Source organism: Acipenser ruthenus, chromosome 6 (genome assembly GCF_902713425.1).
Source record: "Acipenser ruthenus chromosome 6, fAciRut3.2 maternal haplotype, whole genome shotgun sequence".
Taxonomy (NCBI): domain Eukaryota; kingdom Metazoa; phylum Chordata; class Actinopteri; order Acipenseriformes; family Acipenseridae; genus Acipenser; species Acipenser ruthenus.
This window is the reverse complement of record NC_081194.1, coordinates 11,148,319-11,166,474: the sequence shown is the minus strand read 5'-3', so window position 1 is coordinate 11,166,474 and position 18,156 is coordinate 11,148,319. Positions and strand designations below refer to the sequence as shown.

At 35.8% G+C, this 18,156-nt stretch overlaps 1 protein-coding gene across 4 annotated transcripts in view; it reads left to right on the top strand.

The window, feature by feature from the left end:
- Window positions 1-18,156, top strand: part of adgrb3 (adhesion G protein-coupled receptor B3) — a 216,490-nt gene that overhangs the window by 73,719 nt on the left and 124,615 nt on the right. For 2 of the 4 annotated variants that reach the window (XM_059025012.1, XM_059025011.1), the window contains exon 3: window positions 16,068-16,178. The exons of the other annotated variants lie outside the window; for them this stretch is intronic. In XM_059025012.1, the coding sequence (XP_058880995.1) occupies window positions 16,068-16,178 (111 nt within the window). The remainder of the gene's footprint in view (window positions 1-16,067; window positions 16,179-18,156) is intronic. 4 annotated transcript variants of the gene reach the window in all.

Below are 18,156 nucleotides of genomic sequence, written 5' to 3'. Positions count from 1 at the left end.
TTGGATTTGCAAATGGATTGAACGTTGCATTGTCAACATTGATTCATCGTTGATTTCATTAGCAAATCCAACCACTATCTGTTGATTCAACCTAGAATAAAAAAATCAATACTAGCGGATTTTTGGCTGAAATTATTTTATTTTTTTTTGTCATATAATTTTATTAATTTTTCCAAAAAAAACCAAAAAAAAAACACAAGCAAAACACAAAATATTATTAATAGTATTGAAAACATACATTAGTAAATATAAAACTAAGCTTCTAATCAAAACATTATTTATATTTAATAACCTTGGATATTATTTTTAAGCAATCCCTTGGTTCTATTGTATTTCTAGATTATTAAGATAATCAGTAGTTTCAATAATTTGGATATAATTGTCTTTTTTAAACTACATGGAAAGATGTATTCTTTCTAAAGATATTCTCTCTTGGGCAAAGTTCTTCCATAAAGCAGAATGTGGTGGATCTGTACATTTCCATAAAAACATTATAGCTCTTATTGCCATATGCAACAATGTTAAAATCATTATAGCTCTGTAACAGGGTGATGTGTGGGTAGTCACTGGAAAATACTGACAGACACAGAGCATTGGCGTTGATGCGCCACTCAGGTGCCATGCAGATTTAATTTTCAACACAGGACTGACAGTTGGGTACCAGCAGTGGTAGACCTAGAGTCACATTTAATAAAGATATAAAAACAAAAACAAAGCTAAAAATAAGTTTGTCACACAAAATTACTTCATAAACGTATTAAATTCGAAGGAATACGGTAATTGGAATATACTAAATAAGTCAAATGTTGCACAACAAATCAAAGAAGCTGTATTCACTAATCGATGCCAGTCAGACTAGTACATTAAAACACAAATCCTATTCAATACTTGGGGTTAGAGACCTCTTCATTAGTATTATTTTTTAGTGACACCTGTGGCAGTGTGCCCCACCCTGTGTGTATTTTGTGTTTTATGTTGTCAGTTATATGTGGATATAGTGGTGCACGGGACATTAATGAGTATTTAAAAATATATAGTTGTATTTATGCACGGGAATTGCACAATCACTTCACGTGCAGATAAAATGCGTATTAATATGTGCACACAAGGAGTGCACAAATTAGTTCACATGCTGGGATTCAAGTGAATAATTAATTAGCAATTGAATCCTAGCACAGCTGTATAAATATTTGCACTATTCATTCATCGGGGTTGGGTGTTCGGCGAGCAGAGAATGGGAGAGAGAGGAGAGGATTTAAAATAACAATTGCTATTTCGTGCTGGTAGGACCAGCACAATTCTTGTTTGTTTATTTCGACTCACCGTGTTCGTCCTGTCTGTTTTGTCTGACTATGTTTCTTTGGCCATTGTGCCCTTTATTTGGAGTGTTTTGCTTTGTTCAACCTTTTATTTTCTGTTCAATAAACCGGTGCAAGCAAGCGCCTTCATCATTTCAACTCGCAGTACTGTGTGTTTCTTCTGGGTCTGACGTCACCGCTCATGCCAGCTTGCCACACGAGGTGTCAGAACAAGGGATAACAACGCCTCCAGGAAAGTACCACAGGTGACAAAAAAATATACATTTTTTGTTTGGGGCCGAGAACCTGTGCGCTGCCTGCAGGGAATGGGGTCACTATGTGGTGAGCTGCTCCACCCTGCTGGAGGAGGAGGAGAGGGAGCACCACGACCGGGCGGAAGAAGTTACGACCACCTGCACCTTCCTATGACTGGAGGAGGATTGCTTGCCGCTCCTGTCTTCACCACCATGGAAGGGCTGCCTGTTGCTCCCGTCTCCACCACCAGAGGAGCTGGAGCTACCTCTACCACTGCATTTCATGATACAGTACAATTTACAATGTTAACTGTAGGACACATCATAGCAAGAAGTTAAGTTGACATACCCTTTACAAAAAATGTGATTTAAGTTTTCTTTGAAATTGGTAGCTGCGACTAATTCTGGTATCGTAAAAACACAAGTGCATCAGTCTGAAATATTCCTGCAATGAGAAACAGGAAATCTTTTCTTTTAGGCCTTACGTATCATAAAATGCATACACATCAATGAACTTACCACATAATAAATTGTTTGTGCGTTACAGAAATCTTTTTTCTGTAATTTGTCTTTCTTTCTCGTTCAGATGCTTGATGGGTTTTTAAAACTTGAATTGCTCTCCGCTTCTACTTGCACTGCTTGCAATGCATATTGAATTTGTGCGACTAACATCCCATTGTACAAGCACAACCAGTTAGGAATCCCCCCACAAAAAATAAATAAATAAAACAAAAACACAACTAGAAGTGAATTTAAAAATAAGCAACCACCATACACTGCTGTTAATATTGCAGAGTTGTTTAAGCATATAACCTAGCAAAGTATTACCTGTGACCATGTGAAACAAAGCTTTCCCACCAAATGCCATTTTGCCTGTTTCCCTTTGTATTCATATGTGCCATCACCTCATTAGTCAGTATTGTATTGAATTACGTGGGATAAAGAAAAGAGCAAATAAGATTATTGTTTTTATGTGGTATTAAAAACCATCAAAACAAAAGATGCAAGTGTGACCTTTACCCTTCATAGACCACTTCAACTATGCATATCCTCTGTGCGAGGTATTACATATCACAAATATAAATCTGATTTGTTAATGAAGTCAACACCAAGAATTAGAAAGGAATTGTTATGGTACCATCTTAAGGCATTTATAATTTTTGTATATATACCTGTGCATCGCCTTGTTCACATTGTCCCTAAGGCTGACCCCACCAATCTTTTAAATATCTGAAAGTAATAAAATATTAGATATGAGAGGGAGGTACCCTCACAAACAGCAAAAAAAACATATTTTAAGAGTTTAAGGGATTTATAGTAAAAATGTGCTCATTATGAGTTATTAGAATTATTACAATAGAGTGAAATATTCCATAGATGTTACTGACTGTATCATGTGTATCATTAAGTATTTTTAATACGATATGAAAAATAGAAAATAAAATTAGCATTTCCCAAGTCCTTCATGTGCCATTTTTATGAACAGACATGAGAAATAATTTTCAGGTACAAGTTAGGTTGTTGTTTGCTAGGCAATTTCCTTCCAGTTTCACAAATAACAACAAAAAGTAATTATAGTTTATAGCCACTTACTTGCTTCAGACACAGGAAAGAAGTCTGAAGATTCTGTAGTAGAGTTTGACTAGCTCTTCTTGCCAGTAGATGTGTTAGGCCGCACCGTCTGAGGTGTTACTCTTGTTGATGATTCTTTTGTGATTTTTGACCATTCTTCAATGCAAAATTGTTCCAATTCATTCAAATTCTGAGGACTTCTCTTGTGCACAGCCGTCTTCAACTGATACCAAAGATTCTCAATCGGATTTAGATCGGGACTTTGACAAGGCCATTCCATAACCTTGATTTTATTCTTTAACCATTCTGAAGTAGATTTTGATGTGTGCTTTGGATAGTTGTCCTGTTGGAACGTCCAGTTGTTTTGTAGCGGAGGGTTTCAGATGATTGGCCAATATTTTTTGGTATGCTATGGCATCCATTTTACCATGTATTGGAACTAAATCTCCACCTCCATGCTTGACAGTGGGTATGGTGTTTTTTCCTTTGTACGCCTCAATGGACTTTCTCCTAATGTAACGTATATCAGGGTGACCAAATAGTTTTATTTTTGTTTCATCACTCCACAAAACCTTTGATTAGAACTCATATCCATCATTGAAATGCTGTTTTGCAAACTTTAAGCGATTGTCCTTGTGACGTTTTCCTAAGAGTGTCCTTGGCTTGCGACCTTCACCATGCAATCCTCGACCTATGGTTGAAATGGAAACCCCAGTCCAACTTGCAGCCAATTCACTTTGAATATCTTTGGCAGTCAATCTCAGATTGTTATTAACTTTCTTCACAATTCCTCTACTTGTTCTTGGTGAAAGAACCTTCTTTCTTCCAGACCGAGGGAGCGTTGTGACAGTACCATGAGTCTTGTACTTCTTGATAATAGAAACAATAGTTGAAATTAGGATACTCAAAAGCTTGGAAATCTTATTGTATCCTTCTCCAACTTTATGACAATAAATAATATTCTGCTTTAGGTCTTCAGATAGCTCTTTACTTTTTCCCATATTGACTTATTGGTAATGACAGCAACCATCCTATGCCTAACCCTTTTATTCTCTCTAAGAATGGTCACCTACAATCCAGCATTTTCTAGACTTTTTTCTAGAATTAGGTTCTGCATTATCATATTGAAATTTCTAGCACCTTGTAGACAATACTATCATAACATCAAAGGGTATGAATGCTTTTGAATTAGCATTTTTTGAGTTTTGCTAAAAAAGAAAATGCTGAAATAAATAATTGTAGATATCTATTTCTTCTAACTTTTTTTTCTCATGCACAAAAGGAAAACATTTGCTACAAAAGATTTTTCCTAAAATATGAATTTCCATTGGGGTATGTAAACTTTTGACTACAACTATGCATATATCTATTTATATCTTTATATTGTTTTTGTCACATTTATAATGCAGTACATTAATAAAATAATTTTCTTTTTGTGTGTTCGGTTCTTCTTAACAGACTGTGGGAATTGGGCGCACCTCTTAAAAAGGGGATCTGTCTGAAAATTGCGCTGAAATGCAGGAATTAAAAAAAATAACTGACAGCATCGATTGGGGAAGGGAATTCCATAATTATGAAGGATACAGTATTGATTTTTTTTATTTTTAATTATTCAGCAATAAAATCAAGCGAGCAGATACTCACAGTATTTTTTCATATAGTGAGCTATTGCTTTCGATTGTGTCACATAACCTCTGTTCAACGTTAAAGGAACGACAATTTCGACATTGATAAACCAACTTCAGACACACGTTGAATAGATGTTGTATTCTTGTTCAACGTCGCAACGTAATTTCAACGAAAAAACTACATTGAAACTATGTCGAGTGCCTGCTGGGTTGGTTTTTTAGACAGCGTTAAAGGTAAGGTTTGTGTGGGTAATAGACTAGTGACAATCATAGATTCCAAAAACACACTGAGTGTGAAAAAAAATTAAAGGGAGACAGAAAAAGATGGGTTGAGTCCACTTCGACTGCATTTTAACCTTGAGAAAAGGACATGTCAACAGTAAAAGCCACAATATACCCACCATTTGAATTGGTTTTATTGGCTGTATCACTGTGTACCATTCATTGTGCAGTTCCAGTCAAAGGGGGCGATTCACCCTCGGTTTAATAAGTATAATGAAGTAATGAACTACTTTCGGACCTCGGTGGAGGTTTAATTGGTTCAATGAAATCATTTTGAACCTGGACCTGAAGAAGCTCACTTTGCCCACCTCTATTGGTCTTGGCAATGGAAATCCTTACTTACAATTCTTGAGGAAAAACAAAAACAACAAACACTAAATGCAATGCTGTTAGTAGCCTACGAAGTAGAAACTCCAGGGTCATATTTAGCATAGTGTGTGTAACATGTTTTTTTTTTTTCCACATTCATATAGCAGAAACCAAGATGACCAAAATAGTTTATTTAGCATTCAAAACATAATTCAATATTGAATAAACAGTAGGCTAACATTCATTAAAACAGCCGTTTAGAACCAATTTAAACTCTGTTCATGTTCTGTTTATATTATGTTTATGATGTTTGATTGGTACTAAGCAGCATACTCTTAGCTGCACTTCTGGCATATCAGTAGGTTTATACAACTGATTCTTTTAAGAACATTATTTCTGTGGTAATACTGTAGCTAAATGTACTCAGAAAAAAAAATTCTAAACAGACAAATGTCCTGTATTCTTGCATTTACTTCAAATAATAAACCTAATTTCTATACTTTGTTTGATACAGGTCCTTATCTAATCTACCAGTAATGTATAATAGAGGAGACAAAAACAGGTGGCACAATAAAGCTGAATTTGCAATAACTATGGTGGGTCATAAGGGTAGACCTGAAAATATAGAAAGAGCTGGAATGCTGTTGTTTTGGCTTCATTTAAAAGCAAAGGTGCTAGAAAATATTTAACATATTTCACACTAAACAGATATTTGTCCATGCTTGGAATACAAGCGAGCTGGGGGTGTTTGTGAATTCTGAGTGTTCCAAGCCAAGCCCCAGAGCCTGTCAACCACTTTCAAGAGTCCTTGCCTTAATGGTTTTGAGCTGGAATAACTCAAAAAGAGTATATATATAGTTGTGCTTCATTTTAGACACATTACAAATTAAGGCATATAAACATATGTTGGTATCTCGAATGCTACTGTAGATCATTGGATTAAGAAGCTCCAAAGCCTGTTCTGATGTTTAACTCAGTTGTGTTACAGTAGGCTGTGTAGCAAAGGATGTAGTGCTAATGCCAGTCTCTTCTGGGCAGCAGTGTGGACTAGTGGTTAGGGCTCTGGACTCCTGACCGGAGGGTTGTGGGTTCAATCCCAGGTGGGGGACACTGCTGCTGTACCCTTGAGCAAGGTACTTTACCTAGATTGCTCCAGTAAAAACCCAACTGTATAAATGGGTAATTGTATGTAAAAAATAATGTGTAAAAAATAATGTAATTGTATGTAAAAATAATGTGATATCTTGTAACAATTGTAAGTCGCTCTGGATAAGGGCGTCTGCTAAGAAATAAATAATAATAAATAATAATAATAGATAACGTGTGTATAAAGGCAGATTCACCTTGTGTGAAGAGATGAGGAATTAGAAATCGCTTAGCCCCTGTATTTACTATATGACACTGGTGGATAAGTGCAGTAACTTCCAACAAAGCCTCACCACATATATAATGTGAAATCTTCTAATGTGAAGTTTGACTGTCTTGCATAAATGACTCTGCTGAAAAGAAGAAAATAAAGATGTTTCATTTGTATCTTTCGAACATATCAAATGTAACATTTAAATTAAAAAAAAAACAAACTAAACACATTTGTAAACTTTAAATTAATTTGTATCGAATATCCTTTTGTCAGTGCTTAGCATTTCTAGAAATATATTTGGGTAAATGTTTGCTGCTTTCAATCCTCCCCTGAAATTATTTAATGGTTTTAAATATAGCACTGACAGAGAGTACAATAGTAAATTATGAAACATGCAGCAGGCTGTGTAAGTGATGAGCATTCTAAAACAGGCTTATGCAAAAGAGCTTGAGGAAACAGATCCAAAAATAGCATGATAGCAAGTATATAGAGTGCAAATGGTCTTCTATACAGCATTTTGCTAATGTGAGAGCACCATCTAGATGGTTTCTAGTGGTACTGCAAAATATTGTTCATAAATAACCCCATCCCAAAGCTGAGGTACAGAATAAGTATATGAAACTTGGTTCTTTAAGGGAACTAGACCCATTTTTAAAATGTTTTATTTCTATTTTCTTAAAAAAAAAAAAAAGATAAGAAAAAACCTCTGTACTCTATGTCATTTGCTTAAATAATCTCTGTACAGTTGTAATTTACTTAATCTTCCAGCCATCTTATCTTACATATATGTTATACTGTAAGTGTGTTAAATCCCCACCAAAAAAAGGCTTTATTTAAGCAACAAAGTCTTAAAATTGAGCAAAGAAATCTGAAATGCTATTTGTGGAGTTAACGGGCAACACATTTGTTCCTCTTGTTCCTGCTATTTCCAATCAATTCTACACATGCTATATACTGTAGCTTCTACAGTGCTGATCAGCTGATGGAATGCCCCATGCTAGTATATAGCAACTGACTCTGTAATATAAATGAATTAGGCAGAGGTGGATTACCATTCTATTCAATAACTGTGTGGGATTGCTGTGGTTGCAACAAAGACCCAATTGAACCATTTTAGATCTCAGCAAATGGTGTCTCTTCAAACACTGAAGTTGCAGTACTATTGGAAACGACATAGATGGTGCTCTTTCTGTAAATAAGAAAAAATGTATGTCAGACTGTGCTAGGAGTGGTGCACAAAATATATGAACAAACAAACAACAGAAATGGAGAATGACCTCTACAAGAATGTGAATAAAACAAAAAAAACAGAGGAAATTACGTGACATTTACTTATTAATTACCCAGTAACCCCAGTTTATAGGAGCTGTGACTAAGAAGCAATTTAGAACTGTACAAATTGTATTCAACTTTTTAACCCTTTTTTAAAAAACTAAATACAACATATTATGAAGTGTTATGTGAAGTAGAGTCTATGCCTGTTAGAATGAGGTATTCAAATAAATACCACTTAGCAGAATGAAGTGTAAGCAAATAGAAGTTGAACTGAAAAGTAACTCAGTCAGAGTATAATAATGGCATCAACTGTAAAGATTTTCCATTTTGATAGAATGACAAATAGGTATATAAAGTACTCTAGAAAGTGGAGCATGAAATTGGTTATTGCTCATTACACTATCCTATCAAAATTGTCATTACTTGAAGTGTGTAGCAAATGCATAATCCAGTAAAACATCCACTGGTTTTATGCCAAGTCATTCAGTCAAATGTGGTGGCATAATCTGTTTTATAGACAGAAGTTATGTAGTGTAAACATACTTGCTGGGTGGCTGTGATCTAGTGATTTTAAGTTCACTTTGATTATATTCGGTATTTTTGTATTTTTTTTTTTTTTTTTTACAGATTTTCTATCAATGGCTTCTGCAACAGAAATCCCTTTGTTTAAACATAATGTTCCTTCTTTGATCATACTTCCCAAACCTTTGCTGCTCTCACCTCGTTGTCGTGGGGGGATTGAAATGACTAGTTTCTTTCTATTCCTCCTTCTTAAAACATCTTACCACCCTCTTCTGAGTGCAGCATCAAACAGAAAAAAACTGTGCATAATAAATAAAGGGAGTATTTTGAAGGTGGAGGTTCTTTATATTTTTGTACATAGATGCGTGCACATCACATGCATTATTAAAGGTATTAAAGGAGGTTGGTTAACCTGTCAAATGCCAGCCCCAGCCCCAGGGTAATGCATAATCACAGCAGGAAAAAAAAAGAGGAAAACAAAAAAGGAATGGTTACTGTACGGATACTTCACAATTGTGTGGAGGTCTACAGTGTATCAGAATTGGCCCTGGAAGTGCCCTTCTGTCCCTACAGTAGTGCCCCTGGGGAAGATGTCATTGCTGTGGTCAGAGAGGGAAGTGTGGCGGAGCAAGCTAGATAAGAGATTCTTGAACTTGCGTTATAAATTCAGGCTCCCATTTGATTTGATAAAGGGCATCTGTACTACCTCCTGACTGCAGCAAGGCTACTGCATACTCAGGGGGCCAGAATTTAAAGAATGATTGGATCTCCGCTTCCCCAATCCCTCCTTAACATGTATATCCTGCACTGTAATTTAGTTAGGCACGACAGGGGGTGGGTTACCAAGAGATCAGTGCATCCAGCATATGACAAAGAAGCAAGTAAAACAGAAATACAGTACAGTAATACAAGCAGCAGTGTCCAAAATATATCCAAAGTCTCTTTCCTTATTTGCTTACTATTGCAATCATTATTTTTATTTTGTGTTTATTTTTTAACATGTTTGTTAGTCACCAAGCATAATCTTGTAATCTTGCTATATATTTTTTTGTTGTTGTTGTTTTGGTTTGTTTTGTTTGTTTTTTTCACGTTAGAGAAAGGAATTACACTGGAAATTTGTAATGCATTGAGTAAGAATTTCAAGCAAGCTCACAAATGCTGTGTGGTGTAATACCTAGCTTAAGGGAAAATTAAAGAAAGTATACATTGTTTCATATCCACATATAGTTTAAAATTTAATGCAAATTTCAAACTAAATCTCTCAGAAGCCAAAGCTTTATTGACTCACTAGAAGAGTACTACCACGGTGTCTTATGTAAAAATTCAATCTCAAGTGAATATGAAAGCCACCAGCAGCATCAGTAGCCTAGACCTCCATTACATTACAACTCTCTCTTTCAAGTGTGGAAGTACAGTGCGTAGCAGTGATGAGTAACTCATTTAAAGCTACATATGTGACATGCTTGCAGGCAGACGGCATGCATGAAAGGGCTACATGCTTGATTTAAATTCTCAGGCCTCTATAGACTCATTTCATGCTAGGTTAGGCATCTGACATGGCATCTTTTTCTTTAAATAAAATTCTGCTCAGAAATGGTCTGTGGTTAATGTTGACAATTATTCAAGTCTACCCTCGAATGAAATGCCAGGCTAAAGACTTTTGAAGCTAACATAATCAGCAATGTTTATTTTGACCCTTAATTTAAAACCTCACCGTTCCATGGAGAAGTAGGGAGGAAAACATCTTTGTAATAGTTTTGGACACTGTGACTGCAAGGTTATGAATGCCAGATTGGCTTGGTAAATCCAGATGGATTATATCAGGTTTGGACATACAGTACCTACAGGCATCAGTGGAAAAAAAATTAAGTGAAAGTACAGTTTTTCCGAAATACTGTGTGGAAAGGCTCAATACAGATTTGCTTGGGTTGAAGGAAACGTTCAGTAGCTCTGCAAAGGGGGGACATATATTAAGCCTGGTGCACCAAGAAAGATAATGATCTTTGAGGTGCCAGAAACTCTTTTGATCATTTAGTAGCCTGAATGTAAATGTGCATTTAGATACGTTTTTTTTTTTTTTCTTGGCTTATTAATTACTTGGTAATGTTGACATGATCAGTGGTAAACCACAGTGAACATTTGTTCTTTTTCACCTTGACAGACTGTTTCACACATGTACATACACTTTTTGAAACATAAACCAGGCACACATTTTTATATTATCAGAGGGCAGTGGTGTGTGTTAAGTAACAACACGACATTTATATATATTTGGATTTTTAAGCTGATCCTTGAAGGTCTGCCAAACATAGACCGCTATACCCCGGTCAGTTCTTTGTTTCACTCCTGAGCTTGCATGTGTTTTTTTTCCATGTTCTGTAAAAAATGGAAGACATATATGGTTATCATTTTTTTACTGTATTTTTTTTACACTTTCAGTATCACCATCCAGATGGTTAACCAGCTTGGGTGGGAAACCTATCATAAGCTCAAATTTATGAACTTTTTTACCTTCAGTATATCTCTGTTAAACACAGTTACTTTTGGCTGATTTCACAAACTTTGATCTTGGACTTTCTAATGTTACCTTAGGTAAAGTTTTACTGTTGACATGTACAGTCCATAATAACTGTTATATTACATTGGGATATAGTAGTTTACAGTATGCAGTAGCTGGCCTACTTGTTGCAACTGAATCTTCAGCTAATTACAAAGCGGTGGTTCTGGCAGGGAACTCACTTTAACTTTAGATCTAATCATGTCAACTTCAAGCATATTTTAGGAGCTTCCAATACCAGATCACATTGTCAGTTGAATAGCTAGTATTTGTCCTTCGATAAACAATATGTCTAACGATCTTACCTCAATCCATTATGTCTCCTCTGTGTGCCAGAGTTCACCTACCTAGGCTCCATCTGGTTTTTGGCTTTTGCCAATGGCTTCCCTACGCTCAGCTTCTCCCCTTATCTGCAAGCTAATTTATGGGCAGCGGTACGTCAAAAGGTGAAGCCAAAGGCCAAAGAATGTAGTATAAAATATGTATAACGTAGTAGCATTCAATCAATCAGTCAATATTTATTTTATATCGTGCCTTTCATAGTGGACCACCATCACAGAGCGCTTTACAAGATGCAGTAACAACAAGAAAATCCATAATACTTTAAATATAGAGAAATGCATGATACATGATATACAGTAAAAAAAACAATACATAATACATTAAATACAGTGAAAAATGCATAATACATGATAATAGCATAATACATGAAATAGTAGCAACAACACAGCCGCTAATAGGCAATATAAGGCTTAAAGAGCATGGAAAGCAAGCGAGAACAGATGGATCTTGAATGTTAATTTAAAGCGAGCGACGGTGGGAGCATCACCCACCAAAGCTGGGAGAGAGTTCCAAAGAGTCGGAGCCATGAAGCTAAACAAGCGTTCTCCAAGTGTGGTGCACTTTTGCTTGGGGATAACAAGCAGGCCAGAATCAGAGGACATAGCGGGTGAGAAGGATGAAAAGGTACTCAGGACCTGTGTGATGAAGGGCATTGTAGGTGAGCAGGAGAGTTTTGAAAGTAATCCTGAACTTTACAGGTAGCCTGGGCAAGACGGGGGGTGATGTGATCACGTTTTTTACATCTGGTAAGGACCCTGGCAGCGGCATTCTAGCTGCAGTCAGTTTATGGTGCGTGCCGGAAGACCACCATATAGAGAGTTGCAGTAGTCGAGTCGAGAGGAGACAAATGCATGACAAAGTATCTCCACATCTGGGAGGGAAAGGTAGGGACGGACTTTGGCGATGTTTCGAAGATGGTAGGAGAAAGATTTGACCACAGAGGTGATGTGGGCATCAAAGGAGAGGTTGCTGTCAAGAAGTACACCAAGGCTGCGTACTGTGGGGGAAGGCAGCAGCAGACAGTTTCCGAGGTTCAGGGCTGCTATATTTAGATGCTTAAGTTGAGTTTTAGATCCTACTAGAAGGAGTTCAGATTTGCTAGTGTTCAGATGAAGAAAATTGGCAGGCCTCGATGTCTTGAATGCAAGCCAAGAGCCGGACCATGGCAGAGGGGCTTTCAGGATTGAGTTTTAAGTAGAGCTGGGTGTCGTCAGCATAGGAGTGAAACATGAGGCTGTGTTGGCGGATGAGGTGGCCCAAGGGAAGCATGTAGATATTGAAGAGAAAGGGCCCAAGAACAGATCCTTGAGGGACACCACAAGTGAATGTGTTTGCGACACCACTGCATCCAGCATAGAAAACAGACTGCATGCGTCCGGATAGGTAAGAGGACATCCAGGAGAGACAGGTCCAGGGATCCCAGCATACTTCTGAAGGTGATCAAGAAGAATGCCATGATCTATGGTGTCAAAAGCGGCTCTTAGGTCAAGGAGGACAAGCACATAGGGAGCACCAGCATCAGAATTAAGCAGGAGATCATTCACAATCCGGAGCAGAGCAGTTTCAGTACTGTGATGCAGCCGGAAGCCAGACTGTAGAGATTCAAGCAGATTGTTATCCGTGAGATGTTTCATCAGCTGACTGGCTACAGCCCTTTCTAGAGTTTTAGAGAGAAAAGGGAGATTGGAGATGGGATGAAAATTAGATAAATCAGCCGGGTCGAGGGAGGGTTTTTTGAGTACTGGCGTAACTCGGGCAAACTTTTTGCCTAGTCTATGTTTAAATAAATAATCTAATACATGCTAGATCATAGAAGTCTCTGCCTGTATGTAGGTGAGTTGCAGGGACTGTCTCTAGACTGAACACTTTTTAGCATTTGTTTAGCAGTTATTTATATTTGGTTTGTATAGGACCTTCAAATGTAAGAAGGTTGAAGTCGTCGTCTATTGTATTATCACATTAATGGCTTATATGGACATTATTCTCAAGTAGGGCTTTTATAGTCAAAATAATGTTAAAATGTAGCCGAATGCTGCTTCTACACACATCTTGACTCATGGCATCCTTAATTTGTAGCAAAAAGTATGTTGTATTGGAATTTGTTTCTACAGGTGCCACAGTGACCCAAGATACTGTTTGAGACATCCTTATTTTTTCATGTTTTTTTAGACCTGGATAGACAAAAAGACTTAAGTTCCAGAAACTAGTATGGTTTGTGAACTTTGTGAAGTGGTCAAAGCTTTGTAATGATATATCATTTTTAATATTTTGTAATTCAGCACAGAATTATGAATCCCCTTACTGTATTAAATGAACAAAATAATATAAACATGTAAATACATTATAACCTACCTTCTGTGAACTTGATAAAGTAAAACCTATCTAATACAGACCCTCTATAAACCGACATTCTGTATAATTTGGCATGATTTTTGGGTCCAGACTCCAGACCAAATCCCTACTGAAATTAATAGTGTGATACCCTCTACAATCCGGAACCTGTCTATTCTGGAATCCGGCATGATTTTTAAATAGTGAACTGTAAATCTGACTGTGCAGTCTAACACAGGGTCAAGTGATGCTTATTTTCTAAGTTTAAAACAAGACATTGTGAATATACTCACTCCGGCTCCGTTCTGAATTGTGCAGTTGTTGAATAGCAAATAAAATGTCAAAGCGCTCACACAGTGAGCTATCTCTTGAAAGATAATGTGTGCTTATCAAAAAACTGAACGTTTACCATAACCAGAACAAAAAGAGCTAAGTGAAAAATTAAAAATGGCAAGCAAACTGTTTCAGACATTCTGAAAAGAAAAGATGTCTACTTAAAAGCATCACAGAGAAAACTGGAATGCCAGCAGAACGTGCCTGAATCCTGAATGCAGGCACAGTACAAACAAGTGAACATTTTTCTGTGGGAATGGTATAAAAAGGCTTGTGAAAACAACAGATAAAGGTTTTGTTGAGGCATTGTTGTGTTTATTATACTGTGTGTGTACAGTAATAAAGTTATTTTTTAAAGCGTTCATATCTTCTTTTTAATTTTACCTTTTTTTTAGGTGCAGTGTTTTTTTGACATTACTGTAACTCTGTAATTCAGCACACTCACTAATCTGGCACAATTTTCCAGTCTCAAGTCCCAAGTGGCGCTGGATTGTACAGGTTTTACTGTATAGAAAATGTATTTTTAGAAATGTAAAAAGTTATTTTTTTTGCTGCTGTTCATATGATCAAAAGATGCAAGTTAATATATCAATACAATGTGGATTCATCTAGTTACCTCCTAATTGGCAATGCGTTGGCTCATTTTGGTTTTGATAGCAGCCTAATTTCACATCACGACACTGTACAGAATACATCTGTCAAATAGAAGATCATCTTTTGACATACCAGCAATTACCACAATAGCTTATTATTTCCAACCGAAACGGTCTCTCCTGTATTTACAAGCTAATTGCTGCAACCCTTAATTTGTTACAGACAGTGGATCAATAGGATGTCTGCCTCTCTGGGCTCCTCTTCTGCTGTTTGCAGAGCATGGAGTTACTTAATTATTTTAAGCCATCTTGCTGATTCCAGATGGTTTTCTGTATTATATATTTGTTTAAAGCAGTATGGGTTTATTTACATGTGTTGCTATTTTGTACTTCAGTTTATGCATTAAATATAAAGTGGTACTTTATATCATGTATATTTTTTATAATATTTAACTTATTACCTTGTTAATATCCCATTACGTATCTTGTGTATTATTTCCTGTTACAGTCAGAGAACTGATCGATTTTTAACAAGTCTGATTACTGCTCTGATAACAAGGAGGCTTCACAGCAAGAATGCAATGCCTCTTACTTGAGCTGCTGTAAGTGTGTGCACCTTTACCCCCCAGCATTGTGAGTCAGTATGCTGTAGATTGTTAATGGGTCCTCCTACACATTTAATAGGCTGTGAAGAAAGTGGAAATTATTGCAGTAGTTGCAGTATGGTACAGGCTTTTAAATCATAAGAAAATTATGATAAAATTAGTATGGATAAAACTGGACCTACAGTATACGATGTGTTCAAGATTAACTCAAGACATATTAAAACTGAAACCTTTGATTTGGGTTTATCCAAGCCAGTGTTCGAGCCCTTTGGCCAAGGTCTGACTAGGTTTTGAATCCATTGGTCTAGTCAATTAAAAAAAAAAAAAAATCATTAACATATTCACAAATACCACAGTAAAACTTACTTACCTCACTGTCCTACAAAGGCATACAGTTCCATCTTAAAATAATAAGTATTCACAATGCAGGGGGAGAAAAGTACACTACACATGCAAAATAGTTTCTAGCAGCTACTTTCTCTTCACTAGACCAAACAGCTCTGGTAAGAGGTTTTCCGGTCTTGCCCTGAAGCATTTTTCTATCAGTAGCAATACAAAATTGCAATTGAAAGTGGCAGAAAGTGTTCAGGGAATAATGCAAAAGACTTATAGTGGAATATTAAACATATTAAACAAGTCATTGCATAAAATACTCACGTATAAGTTACCAACAATGCTAAGTAACCTAAATAACTGTGTTCCTTTGTTCTAACCATGTAATCATTATTTAAACAGCTTGGAAAAAATGTAAATCCTTGAAAATCTTGTACAAGCATAGCTTTCATAAACCTCTATTCTGTCTTTAGAATTTGGAATGATGGGCGAGCATACAATAAAAAGTCAGCGGCCACGATCAGTTCATGAGAAAAAGGTCCCTCAGGAGCAAGCTGATGATGCTAAATTTATGGCACAAACTGGTAATACACTAGTTATATTTTCTTTCCTTTTTTTATTTACTCAAATAAATTCCAGCTAAGCCACTGCATGCCTTCTAATCACAATGCACTCTTAGTAACAATGCTTCCACCTATTTTTAGCTATTTATTTGACATCACCAGTTACATAAAGAAGCCAACACATTTTTTAAACACATTCTAAAAATCTTTTGTTAAACAGATAAACATACTTTAGGTTCTCCTCAGAATGCCCTCTAAATAAACAATGTAATTGGGTTGTCTGGTTGTTTTCTGTTTAATTAAGGACGAACTAGAATAGAATAGAATTCCTACTTTCCTAAAGCATGACTATCTTTAACATTGAGATCAGCCTGTTGATTAGGACCCCAGAGACATGTTTTGGCTGCTTCCAAACTTAAAACGTTTCCCTAAAAGCTAGAGCTTTATTGAAACTGGAAAAATGTCATTTGATTGGTAGCATTTAAAAAGTACAACAGTTCTGCCAGAGGTAAAACTATTAAAAAAAATAAAGTAGACAAAGGCAACAGAATGAAGACATAGAAAAATATATTTTTGAATATCTTCATTTCCATGGTTTTCCTGTAGTTTTACCTCTGAATTTATGATTGAATGTTTAAAGTTATGGGTGGCCAAAAATCTTAATACATGTTTCACATTGGATAATTTTTGCATGATATTCTTTTAATTGTTTCTTTAACAAAGTTAAGATTTAAAATAGGTTCAGGAAAAATACACACTGCTGTCATTTGTCGTTTTTGGGCACAACAAGTCATTTATGATTAAAAGATATATGGAATAAATGTGATCATACTGTATTACTTATTTATATCTTAGCATAGGTGTTCTCATTGAAGCCTCTGTATTTTACATACAGCATTTGTGTTCATTTTATGTTGTGCAAGTTCCTTTGAACTGAACTGTGATTTGTTTTTTTTAATCATCCATTACTGTGCCTTTTAGATTTTTTAGTTTTTTTTTTCTTTCTGAACTCTATTAATTTTGTGTTTTTCATGCAGGTTCATGTAATAAATAGTTCCACACTTCATGGGCAGTTTGGTCTAATATAAATTCTAACCTGTTAATTGAAGTTAAGGCTTTGATCTCCTTTAGATTGAATAATTTCACCCTCCAGTCTATTATTTCAGTAACAGCTTCATTTTTTATGTATTTTAAAGCTTCATAAGATTTCTATTAAATGTGAATGCATTCAGAGCACAGATAATATACATTTAGTTTAATTTATGGTTGCTGCACTGAACCATACATTCCAGTGTATGTATGCATGTAAAATCCATGTAAAAATATTTCATTTTAATATTAAAAGAAAATGTACAGGCTTTGGAGTTGAAAATCAACACTCAATTGTATTTTTTTAAAAGTCTGAAAGTCTTTGGTAACTATTTAAGTGCATTTGACAGAGGAAATTGGTGCCTGCGTATCATAAAAAATAATGATCACCTGAAGTCACTAAATACTTCTTTTTTAATTAATTTTCTCCTCCACTATGTGCCTGGGTATACATTAAAAATAATGATCACCTTAAGTCACCAAAGATTTTTCTTTTTTTAATTCATATTTTCCTTTACTGTACATTCCCCAGGAAGCTCTGTTATATAAAGTTAAATGGTTAAACAGTAGGAGAGAGAGAGAGAGAGAGAGAGAGAGAGAGTGAGAGAGAGAGAGAGAGAGTGGTAAAATAGAATTACTAAAAAGATGTAATGCTCATTACAATATACAGTGCCTTGCAAAGTATTCAGACCCCTTACCAATTCTCTCATATTACTGAATTACAAATGGTACATTTAAATTTCGTTCTGTTTGATATTTTATTTTAAAACACTGAAACTCAAAATCAATTATTGTAAGGTGACATTGGTTTTAAGTTGGGAAATATTTTTAAGAAAAATAAAAAACTGAAATATCTTGCTTGCATAAGTATTCAACCGCCACACATTAATATTTGGTAGAGCCACCTTTC